The sequence below is a fragment of the Anser cygnoides genome, chromosome 28 (assembly GCF_040182565.1).
Source record: "Anser cygnoides isolate HZ-2024a breed goose chromosome 28, Taihu_goose_T2T_genome, whole genome shotgun sequence".
Taxonomy (NCBI): Eukaryota; Metazoa; Chordata; class Aves; order Anseriformes; family Anatidae; genus Anser; species Anser cygnoides.
In genome coordinates this window covers 1,285,619-1,301,233 of record NC_089900.1, presented here as the reverse complement: position 1 = coordinate 1,301,233, position 15,615 = coordinate 1,285,619, and the positions used below count along the sequence as shown (strand labels likewise).

At 52.5% G+C, this 15,615-nt stretch overlaps 2 protein-coding genes across 2 annotated transcripts in view; both read right to left on the bottom strand.

The window, feature by feature from the left end:
* LOC136787245 (ceramide synthase-like) overlaps window positions 1-15,615 on the bottom strand; it is a 573,680-nt gene that overhangs the window by 290,846 nt on the left and 267,219 nt on the right. The window lies entirely within an intron of this gene.
* On the bottom strand, window positions 10,895-12,438 carry LOC136787305 (olfactory receptor 14C36-like). The gene has a single exon (XM_066984465.1). The coding sequence runs from the start codon at window positions 12,270-12,272 to the stop codon at window positions 11,313-11,315; it is 960 nt and encodes a 319-aa protein (XP_066840566.1). The 5' UTR covers window positions 12,273-12,438; the 3' UTR covers window positions 10,895-11,312.

Below are 15,615 nucleotides of genomic sequence, written 5' to 3'. Positions count from 1 at the left end.
TCTGGCAGGAAGACACAAAGATAGGGCCCTGGGCATCAGAGGGTTTCCAGCTCCTGAAGATCAGCTAGAATAAAACAGGAGAGGACCACAAAGATAGTGTTGGTGCAGCCTGTGGGCTGAGGTGTGGAAAGGGACTTCATGAAGTCCATCGCTGACACATTATCTCCCATTGCAATGCTCTAGGTGTCTCAGTCTCCTGTACAATCCCAACAACCCATTACCATGAAACCTGCCTGCCTTCCACTGCAAGAATCTGCAAGCACAGACTGCAGAAAAATTCTTACCCTTTGGTTATCCCCTGCCTTGGTCTTTCTCTTGAAAAATCCAATCACCGATGCCATTCTCTACAGCATCTTCTACTCTGTGCTGGAGAAACAAAAAGAGCCGCCCTGAGAGATGCTATCAGCGATCAGATGTGCCAGCTGTAGAAGACCCCTTTGGCAACCCCATCTGCATTGCCCTGCTGCCAGAGACTCATGGTGTCAAGAGTCTGCAGATCTGTCCTGCCACACGCTGCCCTCTGTTGTTGTGCTCCTCGCTGCCTCCAACACCTCTCTCCTTCTCTCCTCTCCCCGTGCCACCTGTGGTCAGAGCCCCCAGCCCTGCTGCGCTGTGCAGAGGAGCTGCTCCTGGGCAGAGCTGGCTCTCTGCAGCGCTGCCCGCTTGCCAGGAGCTCCCATTGGGCCCAGGAGCCCAGCCCAGCTCAGCAGCACAGCACCCGATGATGGCATTGCTTGCTCTGTGCCATTGGGCTCCCTCGAGGTGTCTCCAAGGCCTCAGGGCTGACAGCTCCTGAAGGCAGCAGGGTCTCTCCTGGGGTATGGTGTTTGGAGCAGACTGAAGTCATCGCCAACTGCTCCTCACTGAACACAGAAGAGACTGATTTTAGAAGTGTGATTTGTGCTGTTGATGTGCAGTTGTCAAACATGACGTTGTGGTTTAACCCAGCTGGCAGCTCAGCACCACACAGCTGTTAGCTCACTGCCCCTGCAGCTCCACACCTGTAAAGCTCATGGGTTGAGATAAAGACAGTTTAAAAGGACAGAAAAGGAAGAGATTAATAATAACAACAACAATAACAACAGTAATAATTAGGTGTACAAAGCAATGATGTACAAAGCAATTGCTCACCACCCAACGATCGATGCCCAGCCCATCCCCGAGCAGCGGTCCCCCCGACCCTGGCCAGCCTGCATCGGGATCCAGTGTTGCGGTCCCTTGACATTTTTTTTAGGGTAAAACCAGCTTTCAGAAGGATTTGGGCTATTTCCTTCCCTTCTCAAATACTTCTGCTCTGTTGCCCCACATGACAATGTCACCAAGGTATTGCAGGTGTTCAGGAGCTTCCCCCATTCCAGGGCAGTCTGGGTCAGTCCATGATAAATGGTAGAGCCAATTGCTTTGTCAGTCACCCCTTCCCTAGAGGGGGATCCCAGCTGCTTGGCTTCCCTGCCCTCTAATTCCAGGCTATTGGCCCTGTTCTCCCAGCACTGGAGCAGCCAAGTGACAGTGTGCTCACCTAGATGATGACTGAAATTTTTTCACAAATCTCATAGTTCGCCCTGGGATAAGGGTCTTGTAGGTTACTGATGCCATTCTGATCTCTTCCTCTTTGCCCTCCTTCTTCCTTGGTGGCCCAGCTTTGTTGAAGCATTCCTTGTCTTCTTCCTCCTTTCTTGTCTGCATAGGAGTTTCTTTCCTTTCTAAGAAAAAAATAAACAATTTTTTTTTTACATCCATAGTTTTCTCTTGCATATAGGAGCAACCGATAGTGGCAGAGGTTGGTTCTCTGGCACAGCAATGGGGCCCATCAGAGAGGCTGGAGTGGCTGTAGGGCCTGTCACAGGGGTTGGAGCGGCTGCAGGGCCCATCCCAGGAGTTGTTGTGGCTGCAGGGCCTTTCAGAGGAGTTGGAGTGGCTGCAGGGACTGTCACACAGGTTGGAGTGGCGGCCTCACCGCCGTAGCCTGTGACCACTGCCTCCACACCCCCATGTACTTCTTCCTCCTCAACCTTGCCCTCCTCGACGTGGGCTGCATCTCCACCACTCTCCCCAAAGCCATGGCCAATTCCCTCTGGGACACCAGAGCCATCTATCATCTATCATCTATCAACGGTGTGTTGCACAGGTCTTTTTCTTTCTTTCTTCATATCAGCAGAAATTTCTGTCCTTACTACCATGTCCTACGACCACTACGTTGCCATCTGCAAGCCCCAAGCAAGTTCTTTCAGCATCTCGGTCGTTCAAAAAGCACCTCCGTGAAGCATGCAGAGACCTCTCTGGAGTACCCTAAATTCTCCCTGGGGTCGGAGAGGTAGATCCCCAGGATCCCCAAGCATCACTCTGTGTCACACATCACAGCCTTGGTACGCACAAGCACCTCCCCTAGCTGCACAAGCAATTTGCTGAGGCAGCCAAAGATCTCCCCAGAGCACCCGGTCACCTGCGTGGGGTATTCTAGAACCTGCATGTCCCAGGGCAACCAAGGTTGAAATGGAGATTCCAAGGTGCTCCAGGGAGGTGCTTGAGTGCCCTGGGAAGAGCCTGGTGTGCCCAGGGAGCTTCTTGTCTCCTCCAAGGCTCTGCAGGGCTGATCCCGGGAGGTGCTTGTGTGCGCCAAGGCCATGCTCGGTTTCCAAAAGGAGGAAATTGCATGTTGCAGGGGGATGCTTGGTGTCACCCAGACACTGAGCAGCCCTGGGGAGATGGGTGTGTGCCTCAGGAGGTGCTTGGGTTCCCAGGGGAGATGCTTCGGTGCTGCAGTGAGATGCTGGTGTTGTGTCGGGAGGTGTGTTGGTGCTCCAGGCAGATGTTTGGGTGCCCTGGGGAGATGCTTGGGTTCCTCATGGAGGCGTCTGCATATTCAAGGGAGGTGTTTGGGTGTCCTGGGGAGATTCTTTGGTGCTCCAAGATAGTGCTTGTGTGCCCCGTGGACAGAGTATGTAATGAGCAAGGGAGGAGCCTTGGGGCTTTCGGAAAGTGTAGGGGTGACGTGGATTGATGCCCGTTTGCCCCGGGGAGATCCTGGGATGTCTAGGAAGATGCTTGGGTGACCAGGGAGATGCTTGGGTGCCAGATGGAAAATGCTGGCGTCCCCTCGGCTGATGGCTGGCAGGAGCGTGTGCATCCCACAGAAGCTCTTGGGTGCCAAGGGAGGTGCTTCCCATGTCCAGTGAGATGTTTGTGTGCCCCAGGTGGTGTTGTGGAGCCCTGGGGAGATGCTTGCGTTCTCCACTCAGATGCAGGAGTGCTGTGGGAAGAATCTTGGGCACTCCAATGAGGTGCTTGGGTGTTGCAGGCAGGTGCTTCTGTGCTGCAGGGAGATGCTTGGGTGATTGGGCAGAACTTTGTGTGCTTAGGGGATAACTTTGTGTGCTCCAGGGAGGCTTTTCTTGTGGCCCAGGGCTATGCTTATGTACCCCGGGTAGATGCTTGTGTGGCCTGGGAATGTCTTCGGGCTCTCTAGGAAGATGCTCTATTGCTCTGGGGCCACTTGGGTGCCCCAGGATGTGCATGAGTACTGCAGAGAGCAGTTTGTGTGCTCCAGGGAGGTGCTTGAGCGCTCCAAGAGTGTTGTTGAGTTCCCTGAGAAGGTGTTTGTTTGCCCCGCTGAGGTGCTTGCATGCTCCAACGAGAGCGCTGAGCGCTGGAGAACGATGCGTGGGTGCTGTGGGGATATGTGTGTTTCCTCAGGTGAGAAGCATTGGTTTACTGGAAACAAGCTTGTGTCCGCCTGGGAAGTGCTTGTGGACCACAGGGAAGTGCTGGGGGTCCCCAGGAAGATAGCTGGATGCCCCTGGAGGTGCTTGTGTACCCTGAGGAGATGCTAGATTGCACGAAGGAGATGCTTGGGTGCTTTCGAGACATGCCTGGGTGCCCCTGTGTTGTGCTTTCTTGCTCCAAAGCGATGCTTGGGTGCTCTGGGAATGTTCTTGGGTGCCTCCAGGAGAAGACTGTGTGCTCCTGGAATGTGCTTGAACGCCCTGAGGAGATGGCAGCACACCCTGGGAAAATGCTTGGGTCCCCCAGGGAGATCTTTGGTCTTCAAGGGAGGTGATTGCGTTCCCCAGCAAGGTGTTTGGCTGTCCCAGGGAAATGGGACGCAGGAAATGTGTCAGCCAGGCGTCACAATGGGCAGCGGGGCAGCGGTGGCTGTGTCAGCCAGGCGTCACAGTGGGGCCGTGACACGGCAGCCCAGTCGGGATAAAAGGCCCCTGGTTGCGGGCAGGCCCCAGTCAGGATGGAAGCCCCTGGCAGCAGGCAGCAGAGGGCAGAGCAGGGCAGGACAGGGAGGTGAGTGCGCGATGGAGCAGGGGCTGAAGTGCAGTGCGAGCCTGAACGGCCCAGGAACCGCTGTGGGGAGGAGATGCTTGTGTGCTCATCCCGGTGCGGAGATGATGCCTGGGTGCCTCAGAAGATGCCCGCGGGACTCAGGAGCTGCTTTCTTGCTCGATGGAAGTTCTTGGCTATGCCAGGAAGAATCTGGGTGCTCCCCAGGCTTCTTAGCTGCTGTGTCCAGATGCTCCCTGGGTGTGCAGGGAGATGCTTGGTTTCTCCAAGAAGACAGCTGGGTGATGCAGAGATTCTTTTGGATGTCTCAGGAAGATGGATTGGTGATCCTGGCTGTTTCTTGGTGGCTCCAGAGAAATGCTTGAGTGCTCTTTGGGGATGCTTGTGTACCCTAGGAGATGTGCTTGTGTGCCCAAGGGAGAGGCTAGTTTGATCCAGGGTAAAGCTTTCTTTCTGCAGGGAGGATTTTGGGTGCTCCAGGGAGATGGCTGGGTGCTTTTTGTGTGATGCTTGGCTCCAGGGAGATGCTGGAGTGCTGTGGGGAGATGCTTGGTTCCTGCTCTTTGGTGTCTGTGTCCCCTGGGGGATGCGCGCATGAGCACGGGGACATACTTGAATGACCCTGGTAGGTACTTGTGCAGCCCTCGGAAGCTCTTGGGTGCCAAGGGAGGTGCTTCCCATGTCCAGTGAGATCTTTGTGTGCCCCAGGTGGTGTTTTGGTGCCCTGGGGAGATGCTTGGGTTCTCCAGTCAGATGTAGGACTGTGGTGGGAAGGTTCCTGTGGGAGGTGCAATGAGGTGCTTGGGTGTTGCAGGGAGGTGCTTCTGTGCTGCAGGGAGATGCTTGGGTGCCCGGGGCAGAACTTTGTGTGATTAGGGGATAGATTTTTGTGCTCTAAGGTGCAGCCAAACATTCCCCAGACCAGTCCCCATCTTGGGAGCAGCCAAGCATCTCCCCGGAGCACCCGACTATTGTACTAGGAGTACCCAAGCAGCTCCCCAGAGTACACGAGCATGTCCAAGGAGCGTTCAGGCACCTCCCTAGAGAAGACATGAACCTCCCTAGGGAAAGAACCAGTCTCCCTTGGGAATACAAGCACCTTCCTGGAGCACTCTCCACGACACCCAAGCCTCTCGCCAAGGAACATAAGCACCTCTTGAAATCACCGAGATTTTCCCCAGGGCACACAAGCCTTGTGTTGGAGTAGACAAGCATCTCCCCAGGACACCTAAGCACTACATTCTACCTGTGAGGCATCATCCAAGGGCATTCCAGCACCTTCCAGGAGATCCCAACAGCACCCTGAGCTCACAAGGTTCTGCCTGGCTCAGCCAGGCATCTCTCTGGAGCACCCAAGCGTCATTGCAGGGCATCCAAACGTGACCCTTTTAAGGACCCAAGCATTTTGGGTAGACCTGTGCGGTGCCAGGGGTTGCACTTGATCATCCTTATGGGTCCCTTCCAACTCGGGATATTCTGTGATTCTACGATTCCCCAGCAGCAGCAAAGCATCTCCCCAGGAACACAGCTATTTCCCTGAGGCACACAAGCATAACCCCCCGAGAACGCAAGCATCTTCCTGGAGGACCCACGCATCTCCCCGCAGCACTCAGGCACCCCACTGCAGCATTATTGAAACATCTCCCCAGGGAACCCAAGCACATCCCAAGGTACTCGGACGTCCCTCCAGAGCTCCCAAGCAAGTTCTTTCAGCATCTCGGTCGTTCAAAAAGCACCTCTGTGAAGCATGCAGAGACCTCTCTGGAGTACCCTAACTTCTCCCTGAGGTAGATCCCCAGGATCCCCAAGCATCACTCTGTGTCACCCATCACAGCCTTGGTACGCACAAGCACCTCCCCATGCTGATCCAGGGAGGTGCTTGTGTGCCCCAAGGCCATGCTTGGTTTTCAAAAGAAGGAAATTGCATGTTCCAGGGGGATTATGTCGAGTTCAGGGCGGCAGTGTAGAGATTCAATCCAATGACTATTCAGGCAAATGTGGGGCTGGGACATACTGGCTGATAGAGTTCCAATAGGGTGAGTCTTTGGAAGAAGCCTGATGTGTCGTGGGGAAACCACAGGTATTGGGAAATCCTCAGGAAAACACAGGTTTGTGTTTGAAGCCAAAGCTAGTAAGGATGGAGAGAAATTAGGAGAGCTTTGGCAATCATGGGGTCAGAGGGAGGTGGGAATGTGAGTGTGTGGTAAAATTCTGCAGGGATGCAAGCACAGATACAGGAAAATGTACGACATGATGTGGAGGGGCATGGCGGAGGGCCACTGTGCGGCTGGAGCCCCCCAGTGGAACCGGTGTCTTTAGGGCTACAGCTGCAGCCTCTTCCACTGAGGCCCAGCAGAGGACACCGGTCCCTTACAGCCCCTGGGCCTTGTTAGCTCCTCAACCCCACAGAGCCTGGCAATTGTCCTACCAATGTCCTGCACTCGGAATTGCACACCCCCACATCACACTGCCCCTGCCAGAGCCCCGAGCAGCCCAGGAAGTGCAGGATGCCCCTTTCCAGGGGATGCGCTCAGGCCTTGGCCATCCCCCTTGGTGAAACACATCAAGGGCTTTCAGAGCCACATCCCCACTTGATTTTCCACCTGTAACCAGTGCCTCTGATTTCCTCCTTCACCATCTCCCAGGGACAGGCACCTTGTCCGCTTGTTCCCATCGTGGTCTCTTCAGGTATGGCCCTCAGTGGAGCTGGCCAACACCCTCAAACCGTTGGAGGCTTGCTTGTCTTTTACTTCTTCAGAGGCTTGCTCCAGCTTTCTGGTTCTGCAGTTCAGGAACTTGGCAGCAGAAGGCCAATCAACATGCAAAACTCCCTCAGAAGCCAAGACTCTGGGCATAACTCTCCTGAAGTCTTCAATTCTTATGGGTTAATTAGGGAGATGCCAGGAGTCTTCTTAAAGGGAAAGAATTTAATAATAATAATAATAATAAACAACCTTCTAGGAAAGAATCTCTTCTTTCTGTCTTTTTTTTTTTTTTTAGTTGTCCGCCTACAGATAAAATGATATCAGCGACCTCCAACTGATATTAATTCTGAATGTCTTCTAAGGGACTCTGAAAATGTTTTTTTAAAGACAGAAGGTCCTGTGTCATATCTCATAGCCCCAAATGGGTGCTTCAGCTATTCCAGGGTATCCTTGAGGCAGCAGCAACATCTTTGTGGGCAACTGAATCAAGCCCTGAAGGATATTGTAGGCCAAACTGAAATGTATGTGGAAAATTCCTTAATGTAATAAATTTGTAAGAAGACTTCAATTTCAGAATTTTTTATGCTTGTCTACAAGTTATCATCATTTTTTTAAAAGGTGATGTACATGGAGCAGTGAGTTATGACACTTTCTCCCCCTTTATGTGAAGAAAAAAAAATGTAACTCTCTCCAAAAATATATTTCTTCCCAACACTTGAAAGGGAGATTATGTTCCCAGGACATGCACATATTGGCACATTTCACCTTTACATCTCAGGTCTAAGCAGAGCAGAGAGCAATGAAGGTTAGAGAGGTTGGACACATCCTGCTTTTATCTCTTTGCTGTCAAGCAGCGGCCACACCTGTGCTAGGAATTCCCTCACACATCCTTCCTGTTTATGAACCAGCCAAATCTTTATGGCACAAGTGGCAGACTCCAACACCCAGAAGCCCGGAGCACAGAATTATCAGCAAATCACAGAATCATTTAGGTTGGAAACGACCTCTAAGATTATCCAGTCCAACCTTTGACCTAGCACTGCCATGTCCACCATTAAAACATGTCACAAAGCCCTACATCTTCATGTTTTTTAACGACCTCTAAGGATGATGACTCAACTACTTCCCCTGGCAGCCTGTTCCAATACTTCATAACTCTTTCAGAGAAGAAATTATTCTGAATATCAAACCTAAACCTCTCCTGGCACAACTTAAGGCTATTTCCTCTTGTCTTATCACTTGGTACTTTGAGAAGAGACTGATCCCCACTTCACTATAGTCTTTTTAAGGTGATTGTAAAGCATGGTAAGGTCTCCCCTGAGACTTCTTTTTAAGGCCCAGGGCACAGCTGAGGAAAGCAAATGTGACCCCTGTCTTAAAGGAATGCAAGATGAAAGACCCTGGAAACTATAGGCCAGACAGCCTTTCCTCAGTTCCTGGGAATCGGATGGGGTAGCTAAACATGGAAAACATTTCCAAACACACAGAGGATAACAAAGTGATCAGGAGTCAGCATGGATTCACCAAGAGTTTCTTGAGACTTACCCCACAGAGATGTGTGTGAGATGGTGTGACAGCCCACAACAGGGGTGCGTCCAGGGGTGGAGAGGATTGTAAGGCACGGAGGGAGAGCAGACCTTTCAGGGGGAGAGCAGCGGCAACATAAGGAGCTTTGCCCTGGTTTTGGTGATGAGAATTCATGGGTCTGGATTAGCAGGCACACGAACATGGGTGACCTTGTCGTTGGTGTCACCTAGAGACCTCCTGTAAGGAAGAAGCAGCAGGTATGGCCTTCCTCAGACAACTGGAAAATGCCTCAAGTTTGCAGGAAATGGTCCTCACGGGGGAAGTTGAAACACTCAGATTTCTGCTAGAATACCAGTACAACAGAGCACAAGCCATCTAACGGGTTTCTGGAGGGCATCAATGCTAAATTGATGAGCATGCAAAGATATTGTTAGGACAGCCAAAGCCCTCCTGGAGTTGAATCTGGCAAAGGACGTGAAGAACAACAAGAAGGACTTCTACAAGGACATCAGCATTGAATGGAAGGCTGGATAAAATGCAGACTCACTGCTAAATACAGAGAAGGCCCAGGTGGCAGAGGACATAGAGAAGGCTGAGGCACTGCTCACTGTCCTCTTTGCCGCATTCTTTCCAACCTTGGCCTCTGGAACGGCAAGTCCTTGAGATCAGAACAAAAAAAGCCTGAAGCAGGGAAGTCGTACTTTGTGAGGTGGAGGAACTTGTTAGGGAACCCTTGGGCAAACTGGATTCCAAAGAAGTGGTGGTTAAGAACACAACTGGGAGGAGTAAGTAGGAATTTATAAAGCGGAAAATGTGTTTAACAAACCTGACTGCCTTCCACTAAAAGATGTCCTCAGATCGTGGAGGCTTGTGGTTGCTCAGGGAAGTTGTGGAGCCTCCATCCCTGGAGGTATTCAGAACCCATTTGGACATGGACCTGGGCAACCTGCTCAGGCTGATCCTGTTTGAGCAAAGGGGTTGGCCTAGGCAATCTCCAGAGCTCCCTTCCAACCTCAAACATTCTGTCATTCTATGATACCTGGCAGTGTTTCTGGAAACTTTTCCGTGGTACCTCAAACCAGTCTGAGTCCTGGTGCCCATGGAACAGAGTTTGCTTTTAGGATGACCTCACTCACTAGGTAACCCTGATGAGCAGAGATTACAAAAGCAGGCAGTGTCTCAACCCACAGCAGTATTCCCAGGTCCAGACTCCACTGCCTTGAGGATTATGAATTGGAAGAACCTTTGGAGGCCTGTACCTTGGCCTGCCCTCAGCTGGGATAACTTGGCAGCTAGATCACCTTGGTCAGTGCTTGGTTCACCTCTCATGCCCAGAGGTGATTTTTTTTCCTCCTTTCATTTGATATCTTTCTGCTTTTTCTATCTTCTCTGCCCCAACTTGTGCCCCTGCCAGATCACCACACCTACTCAGACCAAGGGCAATCCCAGCCTGCTCTTGAAGCACAGCCTCACCAGGATCCCATTACTCTGCAAGCGGGCTGTGAGGGCCTGCTCCAGGAAGAGATGCACTGCATGAGATCAGAGGAGGGCACGTGAGAAACCCAACAGCCAGTGCAGAGGGACAGTGGCAGTAATTGCGAGCTGATGTGGGGCCAGAGCCAGGGGCTGCAGAGATCACCAGTGAAGCCCTCCAGCAGCTCCTTTCCACACCCAGGCAGGGAATAACACACCCAGCGGTGCTCCTGAGAGAGGTCAGGACACAGGACAGGAGGCACTGTGAGCTGTGGTGCCGGGCACTGACGCTCAGCCCTGGCTCTGGGGTCTCCCAGCAGGTGCTGGCAGTACCTGCAGTCCCAAAGCCCCTGGCCCTGTGGGCAGCACTGAGGCCCGTCCTGACCTTTGGGAGCTGCTCTGGCTGCAGAGGGGCTGCCAGGAGCACTGGGGCTGGTGCTGCCCACCCACACATCCTGCCCCGGGTGCCTCTTGGTCCCTGCAGCCACGGCTGTGACTGAGGGGAGAGGCCGGCCTGGCTGGGACCTGGGGCCTGGCAGTAGTTTGGGGGTGGTGGCCGTGTGAGAACTTGCTGCAGTGCTGTGGCTCCTGTCCACAGGCCTGTCTCTGGGCTGGCCCAGCATCACTGCCCCACTCACAGCCCCATGTCCCCTCTGTGTCGGCACTGCTTGGGGCAGAGGGCATCAGGGCCAGGGAAACAACCCCCCTGGCACGGTCCCCACAACAGAGCTTGGTGCCTTGTCCCCCTACAGCCCTCCTGGTCTGGCTGCTTTTCCCAGTGCCAGGCCCCAGACCAGCCCTTGCTATGTCTCACACAGGGGCTCGCTGACAGCCCCACTCTAGAGTCTGTAGGGTCTGGGCATGGGTGACAGGGCTGGTTGTTCCTCTAGTGCAGACACAGATCATAGCATGAGGAAGGAGCCAGACATTTCCAGGACCAGTTCCCACCTGGGATTTTATACTTTCCTTTTGGTTGATGCCAGCTCTGCTGAGCTTTGAAAGAAAAGCCCAGCCTTCAGGAAGTGAAAAAATCCCATTTATTATATAGAGAAAGCAATTATGTTGCTATGAGACAGTCTGCACTGCTACACACTTTGAGACTGACTTTTATCCAAGCTTCTGCTGAGACAATGCAGGTTCATTCAGCAATAGCAGTGGGAGGAGTGAATATATATTTTGGGGGGGGGGTGGGGTGGAGGGGAGAACAGCAGAAGAACAAACAGTTAAAAATAATGAAATTAAAATAATGAAATATGGAAACAAGAAAAAATAATGGAAAAGAACAAAGCACAAGGCTGGAATGGGATATATTGAGAGTCACCTGTGGAGAGATACGGGAACTTTATGATTCCTAAAAAATATAATTAAAAACACTTTCAAAATAGCATCCTTTAGTGCTTCAATCCTCACACTGTAGATGAGGGGGTTCACTGCTGGGGGAACTGCTGAATACAGAATTGCAACTGCCATGTCTAGGGATGGGGAGGAGATGGAGGGGGGCTTCAGGTAGGCAAATATGGCCATGCTGATAAACAGGGTGACCACAGTCAGGTGAGGGAGGCACGTGGAAAAGGCTTTGTGCCGGCCCTGCTCAGAGGGCATCCTCAGCACTGCCATGAAGATCTGTACATAGGACACCACAATGAAAGAAAAACATCCAAACCCCAAAAAAGCACTGAACATGAGAAATCCAGCTTCCCTGAGATAGGAGTCAGTGCAGGAGAGCTTGAGGATCTGAGGAATTTCACAGAAGAACTGGTCAACAGCATTGCCTTGGCAGAGGGGCAGGGAAAATGTATTGGCGGTGTGCAGCAGAGCATAGAGAACCCCACTGCCCCAGGCAGCTGCTGCCATCTGGGCACAAGCTCTGCTGCCCAGGAGGGTCCCGTAGTGCAGGGGCTTGCAGATGGCAACGTAGCGGTCATAGGACATGACGGTGAGAACATAAAATTCTGCTGATATGAAGAAGAGGAACAAAAAGACCTGTGCAGCACATCCTGCATAGGAAATGGCCCTGGTGTCCCAGAGGGAATTGGCCATGGCTTTGGGGAGAGTGGTGGAGATGCAGCCCAGGTCGAGGAGGGCGAGGTTGAGGAGGAAGAAGTACATGGGGGTGTGGAGGCGGTGGTCGCAGGCTACGGCGGTGAGGATGAGGCCGTTGCCCAGGAGGGCAGCCAGGTAGATGGCCAGGAAGAGCGCGAAGTGCAGGAGCCGCAGCTCCTGCATGTCTGCGAATGGCAGGAGGAGGAACTCGGTGATGGAGCTGCTGTTGGACATCTGGTGCTGCCTCTGGGTATGGAGATCTGGACAGGTCGGAAAACAGCATGACAAGTCAGGGGAGTCTTCTCTGAGTTAAGCCTATGCCATTCCTTGTAGACCCTCCCCCTGCCAGACTCAAATGGTTCTTCTTTCTTTGTTGAAAAATGTCATTCAACTTCATGACATAAGCTTCATTTCTAAAGTTCAGTGTGCCGTGAGAAGCAGGGACCTCTGCTCCTGGACTCTTGAGGGAATCAGTCCTGACTCAGAGCAGTGAGTGCACAGGAACATGACAGCTGGGCAAAGTTTTATTTTCAGATTTTTTTCAGATGAAATCCTTTCTTACACAGAAGGCCATGTCAGCATCTGCATTCACAGTGCTACAGAATTGTTGTGGTTTAACCCGGCTGGCAGCTAAACACCACACAGCCGTTCGCTTACCCTCCCCCCTCCCACTCTGGGATGGGGGAGAGAAACGGGAAAGTGAAGCCGGTGAGTTGAGATAAAGACAGTTTATTAAAACAGGAATATAATAATAACAATAATAATAATAGTGATAATGATAATAGTATTAATAATAATAATGTGTAAGAAACAAGTGATGCACAATGCAATTGCTCACCACCCGCTGACCGATGCCCAGCCTATCCCTGAGCAGCCGGCCCCCCCACCCCGGCCAGCCACCCCTATATATTGTTTAGCATGACGTCAGATGGTATGGAATACCCCTTTGGCCAGTTGGGGTCAGCTGTCCTGGGTCTGTCCCCTCCCAGCTCCTGCTGCACCCCCAGCCTGCTCGCTGGCAGGACAGAGCGAGAAGCCGAAAAGTCCTTGGCCTGGTGTAAACACTGCTCTGCAACAATTAAAACATCAGCATGTTATCAGCGCTCTTCTCATCCTAATCCAAAACATAGCACCCTACCAGCTACTATGAGGAAAAATTAACTCTGTCCTAACTGGAACCAGGACAAGAATGAAGTTGGCAGAAAGGAGTTTTAGAGACATTTTTTTCTACATACCCTTTTCCCCCTCTTCATGTTGAAGCAGTGTTCTCTGAAGTCAGAAATCCTGAGCATTTCTGCTGCACTCACAGGGAATGGTTTTGAGACCTGAGAGGCAAAGGGATTCCCTGTGGCTCAGAGCAGAGTGAGGGAGCTGGCTGGACTTGTTCCCAACTGCCCTGAACCTGCAGCTTTTGGACAGCAATCACATTTCTGTTACCTGAAAAGTTGCCAGACACTGCTGAGAGCAAAGGAATCCACTGCCAGTCACTGAGTGCCCAGCCTTTCTCTAGGTACCTGAGCAAGGTCTCAGCATCACAACTCTAGCCAAGGACACCTATCACTCATTTCACCAACCCAACGGCATGTCCTTGCATGCAGCATCTCTCTGCTTCTTTCCTGGGCTTTCAAATAACATGAAGATGCTATGGAAAATATTTGCATCCTGCAGGGCAGCTCACCACTTGAAAGGACACCTCAAGGAGATAGCCAAGTGTCCTAATGACAATGTCTCATTAAGGGAAAGTCAACTCATTCCCCAGCCTCACAGAATGCATTGCCCGTGATCCTAGGCAGCCCCCCTGCACCACAAAGGAAAATGGGCACATGGCTGGAGAGATGCGCCTCTGCTCTGCTGGAGGTGTGGCTGCAGAGGACGTGCTTCATGCCTTGGAGCCACGGCCACCAGGGCAGGGGTTTTCCTGGGTGGGAGAGGAGACAAGGGGACTTGCTCAGAGGAAGGGCTCTGCACTGATTCGAAAAAAAATATGGTCGTTTCTGATGAATTCTCCTTCTGACAACATTTTTGGTTTTAATTGCTTATCATTCCTTGATCATATCCCTGGAGGTTTTATTTCCAGGTTTCCCTGTCTCATATCTTAGTCCTGTTTTTGCTCACAGCCCCAACCCAATCCCTGTGCAGTAAGCTTTGCCCTTCAGAAACTTGCCTGTATGCAGGGCACCAGCTAGGGGCACGTGCATCTTTGAAGGTGTAAAACAACATGTCAGAAAGCACTGATGGGTTCAGCAAACTTGATGCTGAACCTGTCCATGAACAAAATGGAGGTTGAAGGCAATTTATCAGCCCCCTCAAAAACCTTCCGATGATCAAAGTTACAGTTCAGGAATCCCAGAGATGTGTTCAAACCTCACAGTTACTTTTCCATTTCATTCTGCAACCTCTCTCCATCCCGTAAGTGTTGGAAAGTGAAAACAAAGCAGAAAATTCCTGCCTTGAAATTCCTCATGAAAAGTCCCCTTGGATACAACCAAGGGTCAGGAAACCCCCTTGGGTTGTGCTGCGGATCTGTGAGCAGGCTGCCCCAGGCAGCAGCCTCCCGCCAGAAGCAGGACCCTGCCCTGCCGGGGGGGCTCCTTCCACCCGCAGCTTCTCCCCGCAGCGCCCTGGGCAGCTCCCCGCGCAGGCTGAGTGCTGAGCCTGGCAGGCGGCAGAGGCCCTGCCCCGGCACACAGCCCCTGGGGCACAGCAGGGACCCTGCTCTGCACCACAGCCCTGGGCACCCCTGCCTGCACCCGCGGCTTCTCCTTCCTCCAGGAGCTGCGGCTGCATTGCCCTCCAGCCAGAGACTTACCGGGGTCAGGGCTGGCAAGTGTTCTCCCCCAGCGAGCTCTGTGCATCCTGCCACTTCTGCCTGCCTTTACCCACTCTGTCTCTGCAGGCAGTGCCCCCAGCCCTGCTGCGCTGGGCAGAGGAGCTGCTCCTGGGCAGAGCTGGCTCTCTGCAGCGCTGCGCGCTTGCCAGGAGCTCCCCTTGGGCCCAGGAGCCCGGCCCAGCTCAGCAGCACAGGCCCAGCCCAAGGCCTCCCTTGCTCTGCCCCCCACCAGGCTCCCTGCCCATGGCCCTGGGGCTGCAGGGGAACCTGCTGGGAAACAGCCCGAAGGGATCCCTGGAGTTCCCTCCCTCCCCTGGGCACACACACTTCTTGCTAGCATGCTCATTTCTCCTAGGAAAAAGTGAATTAGCTGTAACAATAACTTCTTCATGTCCCAGTATCAGTTAGGACATGAAGTCATGGTCAGGGACTGATCTCCTTCATCCCCCCTTAAGGAAGGAAGTCAGCAGAGTCAGTCGAGGCATCTCATGCTGCTTGTTATTCCTGGGGTTGGAAGGGGTCTCAGCTCCCTCCCATGTCTGCCACAGATTCACAGGACCCTGGATTCCTCTGGCGTCAGTTCAGGTGTCCACAACATAGGCAGCTTAATGCGAATTACTGAGCCACAATAGCTCCTTAGTGGAGATGGAGGACAGGCAGGAGCTGTTCAGATGCAAACATCTGGTGAAATTTGTGGATGATCCCCTGGGAGTGTGGTGGAGGCATATGTCCTTTGGGTAACTGAAA